The 15,807-nt window shown below is 38.3% G+C and overlaps 1 protein-coding gene and 1 long non-coding RNA gene across 2 annotated transcripts in view; one reads left to right on the top strand and one right to left on the bottom strand.

The window, feature by feature from the left end:
* LOC124284878 overlaps positions 1-15,807 on the bottom strand; it is a 74,245-nt gene that overhangs the window by 32,157 nt on the left and 26,281 nt on the right. The gene's annotated exons all lie outside the window — the stretch shown is intronic.
* The window catches only part of LOC124284876, a 44,980-nt gene that overhangs the window by 20,940 nt on the left and 8,233 nt on the right, over positions 1-15,807 (top strand). The window contains exon 2 of the mRNA XM_046721000.1: positions 3,229-3,437. Within this exon, the coding sequence (XP_046576956.1) occupies positions 3,261-3,437 (177 nt within the window). The 5' untranslated portion in view covers positions 3,229-3,260. The remainder of the gene's footprint in view (positions 1-3,228; positions 3,438-15,807) is intronic.

The following is a 15,807-nucleotide window of genomic DNA, read 5'->3' as shown; positions in this document are numbered from 1 at the left end:
CCGTCACCATTTGGAATCATTTCATTTACTGCGACAAATGTATCGTGTCTGGGTTAAAGTTCTGAAGTGTAAACTATAGTCAAAAGAATTATATTTCAGAGAACTATGAATGAAATAGTCTTCCTTTCTTTAGATGCAAGATGCTGAAAATCAATCTTTTGTAACTATGGACTATATTTTATGAGAATTACTGTACATTATGAGGTAGTGAATGTATATTCCGTGTTACTGTATTGTCACGAGTTAGTACTGAACCTGTGAGAGCCTGGGCTTACACCTGGTGTGTGATAGAGACAATACAGGAACCGTGGTGTACAGAGTGACATGTCACTGACCTATATGTGACGACAGGTTAACGAGAGGTGTTGATATCTCACTGACCACTTCACTTCAGCAGGCAGTATACATGGCTACCGGTCAACTTTCTCATGTATCTTTTGGTAGGTACTGCCCTCACTCTGTCTTAAATCATTTTGATACATGCCCCTATATGATATAGATTTATTCCAGGTAAATATCTCAAAAACATCCGACAAGTTATGTGTGTGTGATGAATCAGATTTGTGTCTGTGTTTGCATAGTGCAATTTGATTTGACCAATAACACGTCAGTTGTTGATTTCTTTAGCCATGATATGTACATGCAGTAATGTCTGTATGTACATGCATGAGTACAGTAATGTCTATATGTACATGACACACTCACTGTGACATGGAGCACAGATGCAGGGTGTACATTACACTGGCCTAATGAGAGGGGTGGATCAGCTGAAACGCTTGTGCATATATACACTTGAAAGGCATCATCCTGTAAAGGTATTTTCATACAAATCTTCAGTTAGAATTTTGCAAAATAGTTTGTGTGAAACATTTTACTGATAGTGAAAGTCAAATGAATTGGTCTTCAGTTGTCTGTTACTCGCTCTTTCCTTAAATACAGACAGAGGATAAATATGTAAATTTTGAACTGGAAGGAGTCTATATGAGGTGAGATACATAGGTGGAAATAGTAACGTTATTTGATATAAATATATATTAATATTGTTGTGATGAATCCTGTATAACAATATAAGTATGCTATACTTCCATATACATGTACATGTGTACCTGGTTAGATATAGGTTTTATATGTGTGACTGTAGTATATTAGATATAGGTTTTATATGTGTGACTGTAGTATATCAGTATGGTATACTTCCATATACATGTACATGTGTGTGACTGTAGTATATCAGTATGGTATACTTCCATATACATGTACATGTGTTCCTGGTTAGATATAGGTTTTATATGTGTGACTGTAGTATATCAGTATGCTATACTTCCATATACATGTACATGTGTACCTGGTTAGATATAGGTTTTATATGTGTGACTGTAGTATATAAGTATGGTATTCGTCCCTAAGTGGTCAGTTGATTGGGATTACCAATATACCGGAATTCCTCAGCATGAAATATTGCTGAATAAGTATCACAACCCATTTGGTAAATACCAGTATACTGCTTTTTTTATCTTGTTTTGATCATATTTTGATCTTGTTTGAAAACTTTATAAGTGTGACAACCATTAACAAGTCAAGCTGACATTGGCAACTGCTTTATGTGATCAAAGAGAAATTCTGTTTGCAACCCATTTCCGTAATATAATTTATCATTTGCTGCAGCTGTTGTGTTCAAAGCAACATCCTCCAAAATATCAAGTTCTAAATAAAATGAGGGGGATGTTTTTATATTCAATTTCATTATCAATTTCAGTGAAAAACCCCAATATAATGCAATATATTGTAGTGCATATCACAAAATATGAATCATTATAGCTATAAACTGCAATATGAAATTCATTCCTACACCCATCACTATTTCCTATGTTGTCATCTTAGAGGGTTGAAACTGACAAATATTTGACAGATTAGCCAGCTGTTTAAGTGTCAGGTAAAATGTGTAATACTCTTCAATCAATCTGATCTATAAATGTGAGCAAACTGCTTCCTGGAACTAGATATTGCTGTATCCAAAGCTAAAAATGTCATTGTGTAGATGTTACACACTGTATGAGCAGCCTGTCATCTTTCTGTGAGTAAACACTGTGGCCAGGACAATGCTGTGGAATATACCATCAAGTCGTAGTCTGTCATATAGACCCTGAAGCAAATATATCCAAGAAAGCCCACGCAAGTCTAGAAAATGTGGCAAGTCTAGATTTCCACAGCTTCAGGAAAATGAAGAAAGTCTCAGGGCTCCTTTTTGTTATATTCTATTTTTATCTATGAGCTTTTTTTCTGTAAAGTATGTTCATGTCAGAGATGAGTTGTGAGTCTACCTCAAGGCCCTGAACGAAATCAGGGAGGTGGGATTATGTTTGTGACTTGTTCAGTAGAGGAGAGTTATAAACTAACGCTATGTCTCTGAATATATATAATTTTGATTGTCTCAAATAAACCCATTTAAATTGAAAAGGAGACCAAGGCAGACCAGAAATTGCTTCATTTAGGGCTTTAGCATTGCAGGGAGGGCAAGGCTGTAGGGAAAATAATATGGTTGAGGGACTGTGAGACAGACTAGGAGAGTTGGAGCGCCAGGAGGAAGGAGCTCAGCTGCAGTGCCCAGCCACATAGTCAGCATGACCTCATACTGATGCTAATTGTGCAGACTCTTCCTATTCTTGGAGGGGCAGGCAAAATATATTGGTACATGGAATAAAATTGGCAAACTTTCAAACTGGCATAAAAAATGTGTTTAAATTTCATCTGGTTTCCGTTGAGATTATTTCAAAATTACATCACTCCAGAAACAAATGTTCTTTTCATTGTATTTTTAAAATTGCTAGATTGATATTAGACAAAAAAGCTACACATAGCTGGATATTGAGATTGGATTGAAGTTGTTAACACACTGTTTCTGACTCTGGTAGTGTAGCCACACAATGTCATCTTATGAAAAGGTCACTGTGTGTAACTATGTCCTGTGGTGAAGATGGCCTGTATGTATCTGGGTGTCTGTCTTGGTGGAGCTTGTTGATAGACCACAGCTGAATGCATGGTCATACCAAATGAGGCCAGGCATGAATATTCATTATGTTTTTAATGGGATTTCATAATACAAAACACAATGCAGTTTTTGTCCCAAGACACTGTTAATCTGACGTCTGAACAGCGGGGTGGACATCTCTGATTGCTTTTAAAGGGTTCCTATACGCCATGTTTAATGAAAGTATTTGTTTATTTCAGATACAAAAGGTGACGATATCAGTGCAGAAAGGATGTCTCAGTTTGACTCACTGTTAGATTTCGGGGAGTCTACCCCCTCTGAGACAAATGGAACAACCCAGGGCTCTGGGGCTGCAGATGAGTTCGACCCTTTTGGGCCTAGCCCAACTATTGAAAGCAAGGGAGCAGTGGATGGAAATTTACTGGTTGATTTTACAGCTGATACTGAGGTTAGTAGGCTAATATTTAGTCTCTGCATCCAAATATGTCAATATTCTCTTTTTAACATGATCTTTGGGTCCAGGTATCCTATTGATCCTCAGAAAAAGGAGCATCACACAGTTACTTCCAGAAACATTCACAGTGGTTGGGTGACATGTAATCAACTATGTGTCCCCCTTACAGGTTACAGTTGGTGCTGTAGTTACATGAAGGTTCCATAGTGAGTGAGTGAGTGAGTGAGTATGGTTTACACCACTTTAAGCAATATTCCAGCAATATCACGGCGGGGACATCAGAAATGGGGTTCACATATTGTACCCATGTTGAAAATCGAACCCAGGTCTTTCAGCGTGACAAGCAGACACTTTAACCACTAGGCTACCCCACCGCCCCTTAAGGTGACATCATTACATGGATGGCCGGATGTGATGGTGTGAGTAGGTGCTCATACTTTCAGCCATTGGTCTGCTTGCTCCAGACTCAACTATGTTAGGATATAACTATTGCTATTGTTTAATATAAATAGCCCTTGCTTTGATTTGTTCATTTATCACATTGTTAAGTCATCAGTTGTTCAAACACACAATATACTGTTGCACTCAAAAACTGAGTTTGGTTCGGTTTGGTTGTTGTTTAACGCCCCGCTATTCCGCAGTATTCCAGCTATATGGCGGTACCAACCTCTCTTAAATACATTCTGTCCCAACCAAGTAGACGAGTCTAGTAACAAGCATTTCCTCAAGGGTAATACCAGAGTTTGATGAAATGTCTAGCATGTCAGTTGGCCAGATTTATTTGGTCAGGGTTTGCAAGCCACTAACTGAAATACATGTCCCATTTATTAGTGAGAAATGATGCTGAATTTTAGCATGAATTTGACAAAGTATGCAAATTGTATGGACAGTTTAGGAAAACAATATTACATGCAGTTCTTACTTGTAACTTCATTATTAATAAAAGTAAAATAAGAATCGAACAAAAGATCCAAGATCTTTTTCAATATGTTGAGTTATGGTAAGTACTGAAAGACAAGTCAGTGAATGCTGGCTGCTGTTGTACCTAGTTATATACAAATACACTGCTATATAGAAGAGACAGATGGGAGTGGGATGTTGGTGTACAGAGAGAAGGTGCTTCGTGTGCACATGCTCTGTCAACATGGAGGAGGAGAAGGACCTCTTATCACATTTATTTATATTCGTAATATTTGACAAGTTTCCAAATAATGTCACCTTATTGTTACGCATGTTGACTGGGTAAACAAATATCTGGCCAATATGGGGCTGAGGTATTTTGATTCCACTCCCGACACAGGTTCAGGTTCCCCAACACTGCAGCATTGTGTTGATATGTCTGTTTCATGGGGTATAGCTCATCTCAGTGATGCTGATCCCGTAGTTAACTGACCTACCAGTCTGGCACCAGGAAGGGAGTGTAACAGACTGGTGCCTCCTTACCATAGACAGCAAACCTGTCAACTCTCATGTTTTTGATGTGAGTCTCACATTCTTGTAATGAAAATCATGTTCTCACGGCCAGTTTACTAAATGTCAACTTTTATCATAAAAGTTCTTTCTAAATATCATTATATGATATTTACATCTCAGATAACGACTACTTCTGATTGCTTGGAGCTAAAATTTACGTTATCAAAAATACCCAAAAAACATTTTCGACACAGGGTCTTCTCTCTGTCACTCTCTCTCTTTTGCTCTCTCTCTCTCTTCCCCATCTTTCCATTAAACAAATAAAATAAAATAAATAAAAACAACAGCAAAAACAAACAAGAAACGCAGACGCACACGCACACCCACACCACGCACACACCCCACCACCAGTACTGGGTGCCCTGGACCCGACTGGGACCGGTGACCCCGGACCCCGGCTTTTAATGGTTTCCACATCTTGGACACATTTTGGGTTGACAGTGATAACTGTTAGTAGAATGTAGGACACTGATGAAGTGAATAGAGCATCATATCACAGGTGTTCCTACTAGATGCAGATCGGTATATGTAAGAGAAACATTCAGACCAGTTATACAAGTTAGGGTGATAGTTGATGAATAATGTTTCAAATTCATCACCACAGTTGGACCTCTACAAAAGAGTGCAGCCGTGGACACTGTCAATGCAACTTTCATTGCAATCAGTCACCTATATATATATATATATATATGTTCCCGTCCAAGAATTAAATAGAACCAGGCCTCTCTATAACTGCATCCCCAAAGATTCATTCATTCATGCTCTGGATGATAATATTACAATAGTTTATCATCATTATAAATATAAATCAGCTTCTCAGGATGGCTGACAATTGCATTACTGATTTCATCACAATAGTTCCAGAAACCATACAGTTAAATGATCTTGAACGACTTCTGAATGACTGCGATAAAGGCACTCCTCGAGCAGGGCAAGACAGGGGAATGTATGTCTGTTTCCAGATTATTTATGGAATTCCATTGAGAGTTGTTGCTGTCCACAGCCCTTGAGTTACATGTAACCAGAGGCAGTCAGCTGAGTGTCCTGTGTAACGTAAGTGGTTCACATTTCTAGAGAGTGAGTCACTGGGAGAATATGGTCCGTGTTCCTGGGGTGGGAGCGGAATGAAGGCCCGGGAATTGGAGTGTTTGCATCATACCAGTGTCACACAATTTAAAATATTCAGCTAGTTCTGTTTCACCATGGTGAAGATATTGTGGATCAACATGACAAAATGTCTGTAGGCATACCAAGTTTTTTAAAATATGACTCTCATTGAAATATTTGACACTTGTGAGGTGTAAGATATAATGATGCTATGTTATCAAACTGATGCCAGCATTGATAACAAAATGCTAGCAACATTAAGACTATTAATAATGTTACAGTAAACTACAGCTCTAACGAACTCAAAGGGACCACAAATTCTTCCTTGATATAACCATAGTTCGTCAGAATCATTTGACTAAAATACACTGCAAATGTCCGGGACATAAACACCAATTTGTTATATCCGTCAGTTTGTTACAAGAATGTATGTTCTAAATGTAGTTTCATGTTCCTCTGAGACTGTTCTGAAATGTTTAAATCAAGTTAGCCATGACTCATTGCTGTGCATGTTTCTCAAAACACATCCAATTAAAGAAAAATGTTTTCTGCATGATATCCTGTTTCTACCTTTATAAGGAATTCTTCACCTGTCAGTCCTTTAAGCAGGAGGTACCAAGTGTTTGGTTCTAGACTTTTCAGGGAGATGAGAGGCCACAACAATTTTCCAATCAAGATTGTTGAATAACATGAAAAAAACACTGACTGAATATCAACTGAAAATATCAATAACATTTTCATAAACACAAGCACCTTACAAGACACTGACACTTTCAACAAAGTCCAATATGTATTTTGTGAAGTTCATTAAATGACAACACCTAAGACCGTTATCTCGAAAAAAAATAAGTTCTGCTGCCAAATATTTATATAATTTGAGGAAAATTCAATTATTTTACAGTGTTAATTTAATAATTCATCTGTAAAAAATAATCAGATGACAATACTTGAACAACAGCCTGGCATATTAAAATATCTGAATGACATCACTATCTCCAAGCAGGATGAGCATTCGTGGAATTATTTTCATTATCGTGATGACTCATTATGACATGTGCAGCTCTTCAAGTTACCCATCTACAGTAGGGGCCGATCCTCCCAATGACAGGTCCAGTGAAAGATGGCTGCCGGCAAGGCTATCTTGTTCAAGATGTCTTCTTGTTTATGTGTTGATAATGAATTTCTTGAGAGAGAGGTCTGAAGTGGGTTATCTCCCTTTGTCCATCTTGTTTAAAGTGACTGAATATGCCCTCTTGGAATTTAGGAATACAGGTGACATGCTTGGAAAAGAATGTGCAATATTTGCGTGATTTACTGTTATGACAGAATAATGTTACCGGCATTTATGTAATTAATCAAGATAACCTGCGGCTGAGTGTCCGTGAACAATGCAATCCTTACTGTAACTTACACAGTGTTGAAGGGAAGGGTTGTTGGACATTACTATCAGGCACATGTTTGTTCTAGTAGTAAATTCCAAATATAACAGTTGACATCCCGAGAGTCCCATCATGCTCTTGCCAGGCACCCATAGCCATTACAGTCCTGTCACACATGGGCAGATAACATGTACACTGCTGAGTAGTAGCCAATGGGGGGACTATTTGGGAACCCGTGGGTGGTGGTGGTGGGGGGGGATTTGGAGGTATGCGCCCGGCCTTTAAACTGTTGTGTAGATAATCACAGGTTAAAGTAAACAAGAAACAGTATTCTATATCATTAGCCTAGACAAAATTTTGCTGATTTTATTAAACAAGTGAATCAGACTATTAGAGGTAAACTGATTTGAATTATAAAAGTATTAGATTTGATAGAATTAAAGGGGATGCAACATAAACAAGGTTATTATAAATACTCTCATCAAATAGTAATGTTCTTATATTTAGTATTACACTTTAAGATACATTATTTATCTGTAATTTGTAATTTGTGATGAGGAAAATAACACATGTTTTTGTGTGTAGGTGAGATATGTTTTATTTGAGTAAGTCAGTAAACTTTCTGCCTTGTTTGTGTTGAGTCAGTTTGTCTCGAGAGGCATGTATAAGAGAATTCCACAATCAAATATTGTGTTCTCCAGAGTAGTAAATATGACATGGTTGCATTGCAAGTGGTGATGTAATGGGGTAGAATATAACAATCTGGTTTATTTATACAATGGATTAGAGGCAATTTATACAACGGTTTGTCAATGTTGGACTTGACTTTCAGGAAGCGTCTGTGACAATGCGAGGTTCACTTCAAATATAGCCTGATGGCCAGCTATTGCAAAAACAAGATAGCTATGTACTCTATCAGTGCATGCTTGTTGAACCATGCAAGTGAGACATGTCTACGAGAAAGCTAACTGCATCAAAACGGACAGTAATTGATTAGCTAATAGAGAAGGTATTATTTTGTTTTCAATGTTAATTCCTCCATTTTATGATTTTGTTCAATCTAGACCTTAATCTATTGTTTTTAAATTTGAAGTTACTTTCTGCAGCAGAAATTGGTATGTATGTGCATAATCAAAGGCATAATGATGTGCTTTAGGTTTAGTTCTGAGGAAACAAAACTATCATACACCACTTTGCTAAAAATAGTCAGCCTGGAAACTTTGAAGGATCTGTTTATTATTTGTGAGAAGTTTCTTCACCCAATGAAGAGGCAAGAAGTAGCCAGGAAATGTGGTTATGAGAAACAGATATGAAGTTGTTATCCGTGAAAAGGCAAAAAGTACCCCAGAAATGTTGTTACAAACAACAGTGTATGAAATAAGGCTGTCCGACTGCCCGAGACAAGCTAGATTTCTGATGGACGGTCTATATTTACAGCTAGCCAGTCCGATGGTCTGGTAATTCTTTTTAGATGTTCCATACATCTGAGTAAATTCACAATATCTTGGTGTCTGGTCTGGTTAAATCCATTTCGGGCTGGTCACATTTGGAAGTTACAAGCCCTCATTTCTGGCTGGGTTTTTGGCTTATTTCATACACTGCACACAAGTAGGTAGTTGTTATCAGTAAGAGATGTATATATGTTCGAGTTTGTTGCATCTTCTCAACTTGTAAAGTAAATACCTACCAAGGACAAACAAATGTAGCCTCAGCACAGTGTATTATATATGCCCTGAGTGTTGGGTGTTCAGTCAGTGAGAGGCATGTACTAGTGTATACTACACTGCCTGTGATATTCTAGTCTGTCTCACAGTCCCTGAACCACATTATTTTCCCTACTGCCAAGCCCTGTCTGCAGTGCTAAAGCCCTAAATAAAGCAAGTCTGGATTTCCTCAGGTTCAGGTTCTGAATCTCTGGTCTCCCCGGGGCTCCTTTTCAATGTAAATGGGCTTGTTTTTTACTATCAAAATTATATATATTCAGAGACTAAGCATTAGTCTAGTGATATATATGCAAAGTGCTTAAATGCTTCAAGGACCACCGCTGCTCCCAGGTATTTGGTGAAACAGGTGTATTTAATGTTTGTCATCAGATACTGTTGAGTCACAGGAATACACAATATGTCACAGAGCTAGGTCACTTGTATACCATAAAATTGTCTTCCTGTGTTACAACTTGGCTAAGCTCAGTGGAGCAGAACTGTATTATTTTTAACTAAATCACAAGCCTCACAGACCACAACAAGACATAACATTGACGTTTGAAGACCTGAAATTGACGTTTGATGACCTGAAATTGACGTTTGATGAGCTGAAATGTACGAGCCATACCTACCTGAGTTGTGACCTGGGTATACAAGCACCACCTCCTGTCTCTAACCCACTGCTGTCGGACTGTGTTACCTGCAATTAATCAGCCTGAAATAGGCAAGTTGTTGGTAGCCAACCAGTCTACACACAGATATCAGACCTTGCATGGAAAACGTGAACTAAAGTTGGGGAGATTTCAGTAGGATATATCGGGAGTGGTTACCTGAGCTGCAGCTTGGATACTGTGGGGATACGTACAGGTGTGTACAGGTGTGTACATGATTGGAAGCTGCAGTTTGGGTAAGTCAGTCTTTAACATTGCAAGTAGGTAATGAGTGGCACTGCTAGCCATTGTCCCCTCAGCGTGTTAACGAGGCAGACGCTGATATCATTGTTAATGATTAAGAATATCACAAGGCCCTACTTGACCAAGTCATCGTTATGACTGGACTTGTTGATAGCTGGTACTGACGGCTGGTTTCACAGAACAGGAAGTGGGCAGATGCAGAGTGCAGGTTCCTTGATCATGTGGGGAAGTGTTGAGCCAGATTTCTGAAGAGCAGCCTGGTCATGTCCATGTCTCGAGTTTGATATGGTCTGAGCTTGAACACGTGCGTCTAGCCAATGAACTCACTGCTCAAATGACTCAGGTGCTTGTGTTGTATGATGATGGTCTACTTCCCCAAATGACCTTCACTTTAAGCATTTCCTCTTTAAAGACTTTTGAGGACAGTTTTTACTTCAGTAATGAGTATCAGAGTAAAACTCCATTATTCCTGTCCCAGCTAGTCAGGAAACCCTGCCTGCCGGACGTAACTGAAGATAACATCCGTATATAGGATTAATTAATACAGAAAAGTGAGTGAGTTTGTATGGTTTTTACACCACTTTTAGCAATATTCCAGCCATATCGCGGCAGGTGACACCAGAAATGGGCTTCACACATTGTACCGATGTGGGGGATCAAACCCAGGTCATCAGTGTGACGAGCAAATGCTTCAACCAATAGGCTACCCTACCACCCCAGTACAGAAAAGGGTACCATTCAAATCTGTAATAGTTTGTGACAATGCATTCCGAATGAAAATGTTAAGATATATGCAATAAGTTACAATAAGAAAGCACTGAAGTTTGCTATTGAGATTTGCAAAGAGTATAACTAGATCCTGAGCTGTCATTTGTCTGTCATGGTGATAATTGCAACTTTCTCTGATCTGCATGATCTGCACACAGAGGAGCAGTCAATGTCAAGGTCATGGATGGGCATAGGTCATGATATATGTACTTATTTCCATTTAGTTCAAACCCAATAGCAAATGAAACATCATCTCATACATCAACTATGAAATACGAATAGAAATGAGAAAAATGTCAAGAGATTATATATTCCATTATATCCAGCGAATGTTATAAATACTGTCCTAATACTTATTTTCTGTCCTTTACCTTTTGCAACCAAAGGGACACAGCATTCTTGAGAGACATGTCATGAGATTCATCAGAAGATAGCATTAAATATTGAAGAGTAAGGTGAAGCCCCACCCATGTTATACAATATTCAGATAAAGCTCCCACACAAAGGCTGAATACACACCTACAGAGGTACTTGTCTATAGCGACGCTATGATTTATCTACAACATACTTGAATGGCCAGCTCTTGACTTTACCCTGATTGACTTGCATGCATGTCTATTTCAGGCTCATGGGTTGTAGGATCAATATTGGGAATACCCTGATTGATTTCTGATCATTAGGGGATGTGGGTTGCTGGTATTAGGGCATTAAGTTACAGGTTACATGCAAGTTCATAACCCATGAACGCTTTAATATCAAGCTACACTTTTTCTACTGGTACTGAAGCAACTTTAGACTATATGTTATACCCCTTGATGTTGGTCAGCTGAGGATACAGGTGTTTCTTGTTGAGGCAGGTGAGATTGATTGATGGTCACTTAAAGTGTTTTGATGTATGTGATTTGGGTCAAAGGTTAGGTGAAGAAGTATCAAGGTTGAGTATTTTCGTTAATTACTCTTGTCAGTCGTCCCCAGGTAGGCGAAAATGAATAGATATTTTTGGGTTAGAATATTTTCATTTGTTTGTTTCATCTATCTCTTGGTTATTTATAACAATATTTTATCCATGATTCTGAATATTTTTTAATATTATGTGTAATTACAAAATGCCACTGTCTTTTAAACAGTGGTTTATGTACTATTTTTATATTTATTGATATTAGTTTTATATTTTACAGGTTTTTTACTGATGTAGAATTAGTTTCGGATAAGCATGTAGTACTGTATCATGGCTGACCCACATGCTTTAACCAAGTTGACCGGCATGCTCTAACACAAACACATGAATCATCGTTTCGATGCAGTGAATAAGACGCCCCCTTGTACAGGGCATAGGTAGAGGCATGTGTGAGCTGTCCTGGTTAGCCTGATAGAAGCCTATCTGTACTGAATAGACAGGTTAAAACAGGTATGTTCATTGTAACCCGACGTTGCTAATTTCACTCAACGACAGGTAATCACTATCTGTCAATAGCAGGGAATACCCAGTGTGTGCAGACAGGGGAAGCTATTGAGTCAGGTACCCTGTACCGGAAATACGGGTAGATGAATGGATGTCCGTGTGATTACACCCTGAAATAAACGTCCCCCCAGGGTCGGTTGTTGGGTCACTTGCGGCCTTCTGGCGTATGTAAGTACTTATCTATTGTACACAGTTCAGCCTTCCTGTAATCAACAACTACTGCTATTGTTGTGTCTGTGTCTTGTCGGAGGGGACTGAATACAGAATTCTGTTAGGGATTAGATTGGGACTGAGATGCATGAGTCACACTGCCATGATGCTTGTTGACAATAAGCCCATGAATGTATTACAAGAATGCAGCATAACATGGACATGTTTATGTATTGTGTATGTACTAAGGCTTCAAGATTTAACACTGATTATATCTTCCACCTTACCTTCTGTCATATTAAAATGTGTTCATATTGACATCAGTAGACTAACATACTAATTGATAGTTAAAATGTCTTTAAGATATCATCTCAAGACCTACCTCATAACGCTTTCTAACAGCTCTCAACTCTTTCTATGTAACTGCGCTTCGAGCATGCATCAAGCATGCAGTAATGAGCAATACAATATGTCCTATCATTTTAATTAAATTTTCTATTTTTTTTTATAAATAACAGACTTGTCCATCTTATCTTTTAAAGATAGAATTACTTGGCTTAGCTTTTAAAGGATAGTGGTTACTATACATCCTTTTGGATAGCTATACATCCATGGGCTTAGCCTTCAGTACAGCCTTGGAGCAAGGCTATGGCTTCAGTTACAAGGTTGATTATGTCTACTCTCACTGTATCAATTTTCAACAACACAAGGATATTGTAGATCATGTATGTTCATGTGATACTGAGGGTGATATTATATCACCAATATACAATTAACTATCAGGCTTCATAGTAAATATGTACAGTTGTGTTTGTACAACTGTGTAGCAGTAATTCAATCTAGATGTCAGTAGTATTTTTCATTGCTAAAACACACCAGATCTATATTGAACAAATGCAAGCTATTGAATTTTTATAGTCAGTTTAACAAGAGCATGAAATGAGCATGAAATTGACTTGTGTATGTTTCATTGACATATTGATTACAGCGTCAGTGATACAGTTTAACCATTTCCGATTGGCTGATTATGATCAAACACAAACATGTTTATGTTCACCCTGAGTAATGTGAATGGTTTGTTTATACATGGAAAAATTATATTGAAACAGGCTTTTTTTAAAGTTCAAATGAGAATGGCTTTCGGTGATTTTATCATGGCAACTGGATGATTTTTTCTCAATTTATTTACAACGTAATCAGATAGATCAACGACAACATATTTATAGTCACCCCATCAAGGGGTGTGATCTATTATGCTCTATTGAAGATAGCAGTATGGCTTGATCTGCAGCAATATTGCTGACTCAGCAGCTCTTTGTTTGTGGGCTGGGTGTATGTAAAAACAGCTAGGGTTCACTACAGTGAGATCATGTTCCTAACTCTTGACATTTACATGTAACAGACATCACTTGCTGCTTGTTGCTGCACATGCTTCGCTGGCCAATGCAGCAACACCATACTATTACACCATATCAGTTGTCGTAAACTATTCTTAGAAATATGAAATATGTCAAATCTTTCTGGGATGTTTATGTACAAAAAACATCCTTTGACCAACAAATTAGCCATTTATAATTATAGGTTTGCATATGAGGATGTTGTTTGTTTTGGAAAGTAGAAGGTTTGTTTTCAGTTATTTTCAGCTGGGGATAATGGTGGTCTGTGTGTATGTACAAGTGGTCTGCACCTCGGATTATTTCAGAAATTTGATACATTTGTGGAATGTGAATTTAAGTGCAGTCCCTTCCCACTGCAGTTTCCCATCTCATACAAACAGCGATAGCATGGAATTTGGGCAACACATACTTCCCAGTGTCAGAGTTGAGGAGTCTGGTTCAACTTCTGACCAAACAATTTGTACTGGCTGTCAAAATAACAAATTCCAACCAGGTTTATACGTACAAAGGATTTGAGATGAGGGGGACCCTCTTTAACAAGTACTAACAATTTGACCTACACGCTTCACGGAAGAAATACTTTAGGTGCACTGAATCAGAAACAGAGACAGGATTCCTTCTGTCAGTGTTATAAAGAGGTGATTTCACCTTCTAGGGAGGATCATTTAATACCTGTAAATTGCACTTGAGATGAATGTGAGGTGGTGTTGATGACAGTGCAACACATGACATAACCTCTAGTTGAATGACAACGATTTGGGTGCGGTGAACAGTAAGAGGCATTATAATGAGGAGGTTGTAAGTTTGGGGGATGTGGTTGAAACGGAAGCCTGTTCTTGTGTAGGGTGGTAGATAGGAGGTGTGGCGGGGAGATACAAGACCTTATCCTATGCTGACTGTCCTTGCAACACTTGTGGATTACATGAGGAGAAGTCACAGCTGACACGGGAGTAACTGGACATATATACCTCATTGTAAGTTTCGTTTCATTCATGTTTCAGACAACTTATGTATTGTTTGCTGAATATTATTTTTGTGAAAGAAGATATTTGTAAAGTACATACTGTCCCACATGTTGCTGTGTTGAGTTAACTCAAGGTACAAATCAAATCGATTCATAGAACTCTGGTCTTTAGTTCCACATGTACTGATAATCTTAGTGATGGTGTGTGGTAAAACTTTGTGATGGTTATCTGTCTCTTGGAGTATCAGAGAAAGTGGGTCAAACGCATGTAGAAGTGTTCTCACAGACCAAAACAAGATCTTGCTGGAAGGTCTGAACAAGAAACTAGTTTACACAAGTTTGTGAAATTGTTTGTGTAGATCAGGTTTCTGTTTGTTCCACTTCAGCACATAGTGATGTAGATGTGTTGTTGTAGAAGTCGATGTTAGTGAAACCAACCTCTTGGGACTCGCATAACATTTGGCAGCAAATGCATCAGCGCTGCGGTTTGTGGGAAATGTCATCATGTACAGAAGTTGGGTTGACATTTGAACAGTGATTGAAATGTTGTTTCTAAAGGCCACATAAAGTTGTTGTTTTCACTCCCACTACCAGTAATCGGTTCAGTCTGATATCATCAGCTCAGTCTGATATCATCTCACTAAATGGAAACATTGGGGGAATACATGGGTTCTTATCAGGGATTCATCTTGGCACTCGACACTACCAGGAGTCAGGTTTACTATTACTGCTATCCTAGGGGGTCAGTACAAGTAAAATGTATTGTATTGTAGGTGGTGTTTGTCATGTTGTCAGTGAACGTTCCAGGGTAATTTTCTTCCTGGTCCAGTAGATAAAGTACTCCCTTCCTACATGGCGTAGCACAAGGACTGTTATGTAATAAACAAGGGGTTTGTTTCGGTTATTGCTGCTGGGTTAGTCCGTAAAACACAGATACAATGTACAATATACAATGCACAACATTCAAGATAGAATGTATTTATTGCACAAACATTCATGTAGAATCAACGACAGTATTCTCTAAACTGTATAAACAAATGCATAAAA

The sequence above is a fragment of the Haliotis rubra genome, unplaced genomic scaffold (genome assembly GCF_003918875.1).
Source record: "Haliotis rubra isolate DU_JTF1 unplaced genomic scaffold, ASM391887v1 Scf347, whole genome shotgun sequence".
NCBI classification, from domain to species: Eukaryota; Metazoa; Mollusca; class Gastropoda; order Lepetellida; family Haliotidae; genus Haliotis; species Haliotis rubra.
This window is presented reverse-complemented; position numbering and strand designations above follow the sequence as displayed.